This window comes from Quercus robur, chromosome 12, assembly GCF_932294415.1.
Source record: "Quercus robur chromosome 12, dhQueRobu3.1, whole genome shotgun sequence".
Lineage (NCBI taxonomy): Eukaryota > Viridiplantae > Streptophyta > Magnoliopsida > Fagales > Fagaceae > Quercus > Quercus robur.
In genome coordinates this window covers 1,286,263-1,297,945 of record NC_065545.1, presented here as the reverse complement: position 1 = coordinate 1,297,945, position 11,683 = coordinate 1,286,263, and the positions used below count along the sequence as shown (strand labels likewise).

General features: G+C 33.5%; 1 protein-coding gene across 1 annotated transcript; it reads right to left on the bottom strand.

Moving 5' to 3' along the window:
• Positions 1 to 773: 773 nt before the first annotated feature.
• LOC126710247 (uncharacterized) lies at positions 774 to 8,634 on the bottom strand. Its single transcript, XM_050410628.1, has 8 exons — positions 7,985 to 8,634; positions 6,843 to 6,992; positions 6,526 to 6,693; positions 5,867 to 5,956; positions 5,423 to 5,545; positions 4,879 to 5,130; positions 2,301 to 2,821; positions 774 to 1,556 (listed from the first exon to the last, which is right to left on the bottom strand). Exons 1-8 carry the CDS (start codon positions 8,544 to 8,546, stop codon positions 945 to 947), a joined length of 2,478 nt encoding a protein of 825 aa, XP_050266585.1. The 5' UTR covers positions 8,547 to 8,634; the 3' UTR covers positions 774 to 944.
• Positions 8,635 to 11,683: the final 3,049 nt, after the last annotated feature.

Sequence of the window (11,683 nt, the reverse complement as noted above, 5' to 3'; positions counted from 1 at the left end):
ACCAAAACTGTATTGTCAAAATATTAAGTGATTTATTAGTTGTTAAGATAATTTTTGAACGTACAATTCAGTTACCTAAGTTTTAAGAAATTTAAATGGGCTTGGGTTATTAAAAGATAAAGTCAAAACCATTTTCTTCAAATAACAATGCTCAAAAGCCTTATAACTCAATTGGTTGATATATATTTTTTTTAATAAATAGAATAGAATTTCACCTATAATGTTCACTTCATAATGATTACTCTTATCATCAGATTAAGGTATCAATCAATTTTTTATGTAGGTAGATTCGATCGGTTGACATCTTTTATTTATTTATATAAATAGAATATAATTTCACCTATAACGTCTACTGCATAATAATTATTCTTATCATTAGGCTAAAATACCAATCGGTTTTTGGTACAAGTAAAGTTCAAATCCTAAATCTCTTATTTAACGACAAGAGACTTTACTAGTTGAGTTAACTAGAACATATTAGTTGGCATTTCTTGGTGTTTTCAACAAATTAAAAATATTCAGAGTTCAAACTTCTCTCCCTTATTGTAAATATTGAAATTATCAATAACAAAAAATTAGTGGGATTCACTATTATATGAGGGGAATGAGTACCCATCATTAATTCACTATACCTTCAAAATATTGAATAATTGCTTGGGGGGTGGGGGGAGAGAGAGAAAGATATTCAACATAAAATACTTGAACTATTCAATTAAAAAAAATTGAGGAACTAAAACTATTCAATTATTGAACTCATAATTCATAAGCCCAAGAACACAATGCATCCCAAATTAATTTAAAATAGCAAACAATGCATCCCATCTTAATTTAAAATGGGAAACAACTTATTTCAATCCTAAAGCATACCATCAATCTCGATTGATAGAAAAAGTACAAACATTCAAAAATAAAAAGTTTATGTATATAATATTGTAGAAGAAACCCTAGAGAGAAATAGCCTTACAGCTTGATCGGGGGACCTTCTTGAAAATAGCCCAAACAATGTCAATGTAGAGTGGTAACTGTTGTATGGTAAAAAAGACTATTGGCAGGCATGTCGCTGCATATACTGGAAAAGCCTTATCTTTCAGTTTATTCTTCAGCATAAAGTAATGTCCAGCACAAAAAGAAATCAACATTGATGTAATGGAAACAAGGAGAGAAGTTAAGCCAAGCAGAAGTTTCTTTGGCAAGTCTCTACGAAAATCTTTCTGTTCATACCGAGAAGTGAGGATGGCAAGAAACGAGAACAAAGCAGTGATGGAGAAGCAAAGAGCAACGAGTGATGAGATGGCAAAGATGGTGAGTGTCGATTGGCCTTCAAGATTTGCTCTCCCGTGTTGTATATCAATGTCACCAGGGATAGCGGTTGACGTGGCAAAGGCAACAGTAGCAATGAGTGCAGCCACAACTGAGCATGATTCAGCGGTTTTGTCAAGCCACTCGCCTCCTTTTGTGACTAAGTCCTCGTGCGTTTCATTGAAGATTTCTTCTGGGGTCTTGTTATCCTTATTGACTTGATAGCAAAAGTGTTGCGGCATGTTGTCTTTTACAAACTGCATGCATTATTATATATAGTCATTAACTCATGAAATACACAAAAAGATTATATAAAATATTTTTTTTCTTAATTTTATTTTTTCTTATATATAGAATTTTATATTTATAGTAGTTCTTAATGACCATTAATTTTTTTTAATATAAGATATAAATTCTACTCTAATTTAATCTAAGTGTATATGTGTAAAACTATTTCCTAAAGACTTAAATCCTAGACCTTGCCCTCCACCCCCACAAGCACTTATACTTGTGGAGCGACCATCACACTAAGGGTGTGCGATGGTATGACCATTATTTTGAATATGCTTATATATTAAACTATCTATTTTATCATTTAAAGAAAAACAAGCATAGCAAAATTCTAATAGAGGGAGTAAATATAAAAAGTTTAACAGAGACCTTATTAAATTTAAATTCAATTAAAATATACACATTAAAATACTGGTATGGGAAAATGTGGGTTTTCAAAAGTTTATGTGAAAACATCAGAAAGACATCAACAAAAATAAAAAGCTTTTGAAATTGAGAGAGAATTTATTGACTATACATTAAAAAAAAAATTTTTGATATATTTTTTCTTTTTTCTTTTAAAAAAAAAAAATTTATGAGAGGAGGAATTTTTAAAAAGCTTGCCTACCCCTCCTCTGCCACTGCTTTATAGGATGGTGGCATTTGCTACGATGTGCTATATTTATATTGTGTGATAAAAATCGAGGACAAAGCTGGTTTTGAGTTCATACCTCATACCACTTGATTTCCCACTGCATTTGCAATGCAGCACCAGGAATTAGCCAAGGCTTTTGCTTTCCTATCTCAGCTGCCAGATGCAATGCATTGTTTTCATTCATATCCACTTCATGAATTAGTTTACGTTTTACAAACCTTTGCTTGAGCAGTAGCTGTAATACATGTGTTTGCCTGCTCTTTGCGGCCCAAAGAACAATATTTTTACCTTCACTCTTGTCAGCAATGACTACTGGAAACTTTTTGAGTAAGTATTCAACCATCTCCGTGATACCATTTCTAGCTGCAAGCAATATGGGTGTCTCCATCTTTGTCATTTTAGACATTTCTTTACTCTTGTCATTAATGGCCATGGGAAACTTTTGAAGTATTTGCTCAACCATTTCTGTGATACCGTTTCTTGCCGCAACCAATGTGGGTGTCTCTATCTCTGCCGTTTCAGGCGTTTCCTCTTTACCTGGCAATAAAATAAGTAAGGGCGTCTCTGTCTTTGTAGTTTTAGGCCTTTCCTCCTTTCCTGCTAATTACACAGAGTGCATCTTCAAATGTTAGCCATATATATATATATATATATAACTGATAACAATTTAGTTCATGAGTTTGAATTCAATAAAGATATGGTGTAAAACCATATGTTATACAACCTCCAATAATATGCAGTTATTATAATATGCTGCCAATTTTCTAAGTTAAGCAATAGACACTTTCACACACAATCCTACTCTCCAAACCAATTTCTTTTTTTCTTTTTAAATTTTACAACCCTCTCGATCTCGAATTGCCATGTCCTCTAAGGCTCTGACCACTGCCTACCAACTCCTCAAGCGAAACTGAGTGAAGAAGTCATGGAATAGTCTTAACAAAATTACAGATTTGAGAAATAGATCATCGCTATAAGAAGGTCATCAAGACTACTATGAAATGTCATGATATGCTTGAGATCAAGTCTGATTTGTTGGTAGGACGGTAGAGGGAAAATCTTGAGTTCAAGAAGAGCCCAGAACAAATAAAAAGTTTTGAATTTTTTATGTTAGTTTTTTTCTTTCTTTTCTTATGTAGTTTTATATATGCTCATAACGAAATAGAGATTAGATACTTACCCAAAAAAGAAAAGAAAAACAAAAGTTATTTATTTATTTTTAATTGGTTTGGAGAATAGGATTGTGTATGAGGGTGCCTATTGCTTAACTTAAAAAATATGATGTGGTGATTTCTTATCATATTTGAATCTTTAGTATCTATACTATTATTTAAGGAGCTTCTCTTATTTGGATTCCTCACTTTTTAGTTCAAAAATGCACTTACACCCTTGTGTTTAAGTAGAGACAAAACTAAAGGATAATTCGGTAAAAACGCAATTCTAACTCCCACTAAAACATTGCCTAAAAAATAGAACCACTCTCCTGTTAATTTTCAAATTGTTTTATCCACTTATAAATTAGATTCTCAAAATAAAAACACAGAGTTTTTTCTTTTGGCTAAAAAATCTACGAGCATATATTTGTACTTAAAAGTCGACAAAGAGCCCAGCCAAGCTGGTCTGCCCTGTTTTTACTTAGCCCATGGACCTAGTGGGTTAGGCCGAAAGAGAAAATCTCAGCCTATGGGTAATACCATTTTGTATTTAGGCCGAATGGTCTAACCATGAATTTTTTCTAGTAAGATTTCCTTCTTTAAAAAAAATTAAGAAAAGAGTCAATTTTTCTTAATAAAATTTTTTATTGAGGTTTTAAATAATTCTTTTTCTTCATATCCTTTAATAAATAAAATTTCCAATGTTTATGTTTTTTGACAAAAAAAAAAAAAAAAAATCAAAGATACCAATTTACTAGCAAAATTTATATTTAGTAAGCATAATTTAGTATAATCACTTCAAGTATCCTAATGGTTAGGCATGCTCTTAAATTATTACTCTTGTATCTTTAAGTTCAACCCCCTCCCCACCTAAATTATTTTTGCTATATATTTTGAGTTAATTAATGTATCGGGCTAAATGGTTAGCCTAGTGGTTAGCCTAGTGCGTTACTGGGGCCAACTCATGGACTGTGAGCTATTTGATGACCCTTATTCTCACAAGCTTATATAAAATAGCATAAAATCCAAATTATAGCTAACAAAGTCCAAAAATCATCCACATCAAGTTACAAACCAGTTATGCAAAATGGAATTTCGTTAACATACTTGTGCAAATATACAAGTCACACTTTTATAGCATAAAGAACAAATTGTAGCAAATGAAAACCAAAAATCACCCATATCAAGTTATGAACTAGTCATGCAAAATGAGTTTTCGTTACTATCTTTGTGCAAATGTCCAAGTCATTGTAGTTTGTGCAAAATGATTTTTTATTATTTCTTTGAGTTTTCCAAGAGTAAAAAATATACAATAATTGATATATGTAAAGAAAGAATAATAATTATAAAGATTTAAGAAAAAAATTATATTTTAATATGATATAAATACTTTTCAAAATGGTTGACTAAAATAATTTTAACTTCAAGTAAGTTCTTACTCTAAAATAAACAGTAATATGTAAAATCCATAAAACTACAGTGTAGAAGAATAGTAATCACCATTTCCATTATTTTTCTCTACTTTATCAGTTCTGTTTATCTTGTTTCCATCTTGTTGCTCAGGTTTGGAAGTGGTGGCATTGTCACCGTCTGTTAGTGATGGTTTTCCATCCGAACTTCCATGCCGGTTGATTGTATGCCCAGGATCCGTCCCACTTGTGAAGTCGCGAGCGTCTTTTGTAATTTCCTCAATAAGGATTTCCATGATTTTAGCAGAATGTACATGCTTCCGTTTAATCTTCCTTATACCCTCTGATTATTTTTCAATAAGTATATAATATATATTACAAAAGGCAAATATATTAATTACTGTACTTTACTTATATTATCAATTATATATAATAAAAAACTAACGAATTGACATGATAATTAATGTGATTGAAATTATATCAATAACATTTAATAAATAATTATGGCTTTTTATTTTTAATTTTAAAAAATATTTAATAAAAAATTTTATTTTATATTAAAAAGTTTAAAATTTGTAGATATATTTGTGTGTGTGTGTGTGGAGTCGGGGGGGTGTGTGTATATAGTGGCATACCATATCCAAGGCCAAGAATAATCCGGATGAATATTGTGTATAAAAGATGGAAAAAGTTAAAACAGACTGCATAACGGCTCCGAAAAGAATGATGCTTCTGAACTTTACTCTGAGCTTGGTATCCTATAATAAACAAAATCAATTCATTATGTAATGTGCAAATAACAATGTTTAAATAGTAGAAGTGAAGAACTACTTGATTAAAAAAAAAAAAAGAATAAATAATGGAAGTTTAAAACTACTTTTCATTGGGCCTCTACAATAACAATAATAATCAGTACTTTAAGGCCACTAAAGCACTCCACCCATATATATTTTTAGAAGATTTCGAGCCAAACATTTAATAGATGTACCGGACCAACAAAGAAATTTTTTTTTATGATCAAATATCAATTGAAGGTTCTTGGCAACTCAAATGCACTTTTGATAATAAGCATTTCTCACCTTTTTGTGATTGGCCAACAATATCACGTTCGCTGGCACTCTCTTCATCTGCTTTCCGACCTTTGCAATTCATATTTTTGCTTCTAAACGCTAGAAAAGAAAAGCAACTCGGTAACAGAAATTCAAGGGAAGAACTGAAATATATAAATAAATCAACACTGTTTTCCGTTGGTTTTAGGGTTGCTGTATATGTTTGAAGTTTAATCGTTCTGTTTAATGCATTTTTGTTGTAAAGCTAGAAGATCGGAAGTGTACCCAATTGTCAAAATTAAAAAATAAAATAAAATAAAATAAAATTCACATGATTAATAAGACATCCAGTATTAAAGAATGGAAAAGCAACTCCATGAATCTGATAAACCTAGAGTCCTAAATGATCCTAAAAAATTTATTACCTGGTGTAGGTCTAAACATTTTTGAGTTGCCCTGATTGATGTTATGTTAATATGTTCTGTCACCAGTTTTGTAATAACTTTAATGATCTATTTGGATTGAAGAGGAGGGAGAAGGAGTAGAGAGAGTTAGTTAGAAATTAACTTAATTTTTGGTTAACTCTAGTCTACTCCTTCTTGTTCTTTCTATCTCTCTCCCTCAATCCAAACAGACCATAAAAAGTGTTATTTTAATTAAAGTAAAGAAAAAAAAAATCTATTCCATACCCGATCGAGCCATATTCTGCAGCATTTGATAGAACTGGATGCATGTTTGGTAGTTCTTTGGGAATTTGTCAGTAATGTCCTTTTCGGAAGATTCATGCAATTCTTTAACGACAGAATCAATAAAATCTTTATGAGCAGTTTCGTGCTCCAGCTCTTCAACATGTATACCTTTCATAAACAATAAAAGATAACGACAGTTTTTTATGTTGGACAATGGACAACAACAAAGGAGAAGTACGTGTAATGTAGGTACAACTCCGATCTACAAAATTAAAGTGATTTAGTGATTTGCGGCTACACAATTGAGTAATACTTACAATGATAAATGATGCTCTTCCACCATCCGAGGTGGGAACCACTTCTGAAGACCGAAGGCTTACTTGCTAGGAGATGCAAAGGGGTGATTCCTACCTCGTTCACAGAATAAGCAAGATTAGGTTCCTTTGCAAGTATCTCAAATGCCACATCTGTCAACCATAATAAAACTAATCAGTAATGCACAAGAACATTTAATATATATAATCGATTTATTATTATTATTATTTTAATTGTATATAAAACTTTATATCCTAGCACTAGCTTGTAATCTTATACATACAAATAAGTGCATTTTAAAAAAAGAAAACATAATTTGATGCATGTTAAAATTGCTACCTAAAGTTGAATACTATTAACAGTCATTTTTATATTTTCATCAACTTAAAAAAAAAACCTTGTAAAGACATAATGTGATAGACTATGTGAATTAATAATTCTTGGTTAATGAAAATACCATTTTTGTTCTTTACATTTTTGAGTCATTGTCAATTCAGTCTCTACATTAAGTTGAACTCTAAAGTTTTAGATACTCAAATAGTTACAATTTGGATTAAATTTTTTTTAAATTTAATCATTTTATATGCTTAGCAAAAATCAACATAATTTGTACTTCTCAAAAAAAAAAAAAAAAAAAAAAAAAAAAAAAAACATAAGTTGCACTTGAGATTCATATAATTACTAAATATAATTGGATGAAAAATATTAAGTCAAATTTGGGATATCAGGGGAAAAAAAAAATACAACATGACTCATTTATGTATAAACTCTAACAAATAAATACAATATAATAGAACAGTTTTTATGGGTTCTATAACATTAAAATACCACTTTGTATTCACATTAGTGCCATTTTATTATTTAGATTGGTTTTGAGCATTACATAAAATATGTGCGTTATGCACATGCATAATATTCGTGTATCTATATGTTATAACTAGCATATGCTAGTTATAGAGATTTTATATTTTCTAAAGTCAAATCTTGGTTCCGCTTTTGACAATAGTACTAGAGGGAGATTCTTGCTTTTCCTTGAAAAAGAGAGAAGATAATACTTTTGAACGACAAAGCGGAACTATATAAGATTTTACTTTAGAAAATATAAAATTTCGGTGTGAAAAAAGTTAAAGCAAAAAATGCTCACCGAAATACTCCCACCTAATGGCACAGTGAAGGGCAGTCTCACCATCATTTCTTCTGTAGGCGGGATTGACTGAATCAAGGTCCTTGTCGGATGGTTCCAAGAGTAAGGAATGCAGGTAAAGGAAGATTGGTTTGTAACCATGAAAGGCGGCTAAGAAGAGAGGAGTTTCACCGAGCTTGTTACGAAATGGATCTTGATGAACCTCCAAAGTTGGAAGTTCCGAAAACACGTCAACTTTAGCAAGAAGGATGCAAATGTTCAATCTATCAGCTGAGGCTGCCACATGCAAAGGGGTATTCCCTTCGTTGTTTGTTAACCGAAGAGAGGGCTCTGAATGGAGAGAAATTACACGTATGAGTTGTTGGACAATTTCTTCTGGCGCAATAGAGACAGCTACATGCAATGCCGTGTCACCTGCCGAGTTGATCCTGGCGTAAATGGCTGAGAATTTGTGTTCCTTATACATCTTAACAATATTCCCCCATTCACCTGTCATGGTATTCTTGTACAAATCGAAGGCGAGCACATCATCCTGGCTCTGTCTATCCCTATCTTCTTCCATTTTCTTTATTTTTGCTAAATCTTCTATTTTTTTCTTTCTTACAATACACTAGGAACAATGACGAAAAATATATATATTAGATGTAAGGTTGTCTACCTCGCAATACTGGAGATGTGTGTCAGTTTTTAAGCTATTTATATATAGATAAAAGAGAGAGAGAGAGAGAGAGAGAGAGAGATTAATCCTAAACCATAAAGGAGGAATAATTACTATTTATGTTTGTTGGGAATACTTTAAATTTTCAAAAGTAGGAGTAATTGTTTTATGCGAATAACCGGCAAAAAAGAGAGAAGACAAATAAGTGAATAACACACCAATGTCAATTGGTACAGAAAGGCAGGCCAAGAACATGGAAAACGAAACGGAAAAACCACAAAATGTTATAAAGTGAAGCTCAGGAGTATCCCAGAACCTATATATGTGTTGGGGATGTTGTCGCACCTGCATGCATTGTGATTGTCACATCACATCTGTATACAAAGCAATACATGGTATTGTACCTCTTTAGAGCATTCGCACTTAGAAGGCTAAAAAATATAGTATTTAACACCTACTTTATCTATTTTAACAACTCATTTTTAAATACAATCAACATTAAAAGTTCTATTTTAATACACAACATATTAAAATAATATAAACAACTTCATTAAATAAAGATAAAAAAACCCAACAAATTCATTTCACCTAACCCCTATCTCTCCTCTCTCATCCTCTCTGCCTGCTCTACTAGCCACCACAATCTACTACCAATACTAGCCACCACCGCAGCCCACTACCACCACCCACCACAACCCACAACCCACAACCCATTGCCACCCAATGAAACAACCCATTGCCACTCAGTAAAACCACCCACAACCCACTGTCATCAACCACAACCCACAAAACAACTCAAAACCTCCACCACAACCCACAACCTCCACAATCCACAACCCACCAAACCCACAACCTCCACCACAACTCACAAAACCCACAATCTAACCCACAACCACCACAAATCACAAACCCACGGTGGCAAATCGGGAGAGAGATGAAAGATTTGGTGGAGAGAGAGAGAGAGACGAGATGAGACGAGACCCATCTCAGAACCAAAACGATGAGACGATTACCATTCCAGAACCAGGACATGATGACAGGGGAGAGAGAGAGAGGTTGGTGAACCAAAGAACAAAAGAGAGAAGAAAGCTCCAGTAGAAGAAAAGAGAGAGAGAGAGAGAGAAATGATATTTTAATTAAAAGACTAATAAAATATTATTATTTTTATAAGATCTGAGCTACAATTGGCTGTCATCTTTAATAGTCTATTGTAGCTAAGTTGCTAAAAAATTTAAATATAACAACATTGATGTAGAGCGTTTCTTGTGAGATGAGATGCTAAAATAGCTTTTTTAAGTTTTTAGCATTCTTAATGTGAATGATCTTAAGGTTTTGTATAGGGATGACAATTTTTCCCCAGCCCCGCTTAACCCACCTCACCTTGCTTCGCCCCGCATAGATTTTCCTTGCCCCGCAAAGGTGGTGGAGCAAGGATGGGGCAAGATTTTAGCCCCGCACCATGGGCGAGGCGGGGATGGATTTAGACTTTGCTAAGGGTTATAATTGTAAATTTTTCATACACTAAAACCCAATTATTTAAACAAACATATTAATATTAGCTTATTTTATTCTTCCCAATGTGGTTTTCTGCCTTTATTTTGTCATGTGTTATACTATGAGATTTTTTTTTTATTTTTTTTTATTTATTTTTTTTTTTTTTATGATTGTCTTGTTAAACACTTGGATATATTATTCAATTTTTTCTAAAAATTAGTTTGATTTGATGGGATAAATTTAGTTGTAATTTCAAATATATTTTTATTAATGAAATAGGTTTCATTAAAAAAATTATACTAGTTGTAGGGAAAATTAACAAAAAATAGAGTTTTACGAGGTGGGGTCGGGCTTCGCGGGCCCTAAGGGACGGGATTAGGGCAAGGAAATTTTCCCCATCATGCGAGGTGGGGTGGGGATGGGGCAAAACAAAATCTTGCAGGGTGGGGGCGAAAACCCCCTCCTTCAGACCCGTTCTACCCCATTGCCATCCCTAGACTTTTGCACCATAAAATATAAGTACTTTAAGGCATGTTAGGTGTAATATGCACTGTAATATAATAATTATGAGAAATGTTATATTATTAACATTTTCACAACACTTTTATAACAAATTCTGTAGCATGTTGTTATTGGCTTTTAATGGTGAGCAATAAAGTAATTTCAGTAATGGATTCAAATTAAAAGCTTATAACAAATTACCACATGAGATTTATTGTAAAAATGTTATGAAGTTAGTATTTCTCAATAATTATTCATATGATTTTGTTATTGTAGGCACCAAAGACGGGCTTGATGGGCCAAACCACTATTTGGGCTCACAATTTATTTATCTGGTGGGTCTGGGTATCCTACCTTGGGTTGTCCTAGGCTAAGGGACCCAACGGAGTCATTTTTCTCTCTTTCTCAATTCTATCCTCTCTCTTTCTCCCTTACTCCTTTCTTTTTCTCAGAATTGCATCCCCTAACTATCCATTCATTTCTTCTATTTATACCTTTGTTAATGGGGTGATCATCATTATCTTCTCCCTTAGTGCAAAGAAGGGTCCAATGTCAATGGGCTTAAGTGGGTTTTTAGGCACGAGTGGCTTTGGAAATGGTTCCCATTTCAGTTAATGTGTTCGGCAGCGGAGTTTCCTAAGGTTCTGCCGGGCACATAAACGGCAATGTGTTCGGGCAATGTGACCGAGCATGTGCATAGTGCCCAGAAATGGTTTCCCGAGCACCTTGTGAGCAGGGCGTATGCAATCTGCTTTCTAAGTGTCCGGACAACACTCAGTCCACGTTGGTAGCTATTCGTGGGTTTGGGCCGGGGCCCTTGTCGATGTGAAGATTGGATCTTTGGGCCACATCATTGATTCATGGTCCAAGGCCCAATATGAACTTAGGCGTTTAGGTGCCGTACAATAGCGCCCCCCCCCCCCCCCCCTTGATTCGTCCTCGGACACCAGGGACGAATCAAGGAGTCAGAGAGGCAGTGTTTTGCCCGAGAAGTCCAACGGATGTGCTTGGGGGGTTACAGCGGTCCATAAATGCGCTTCTCAAAA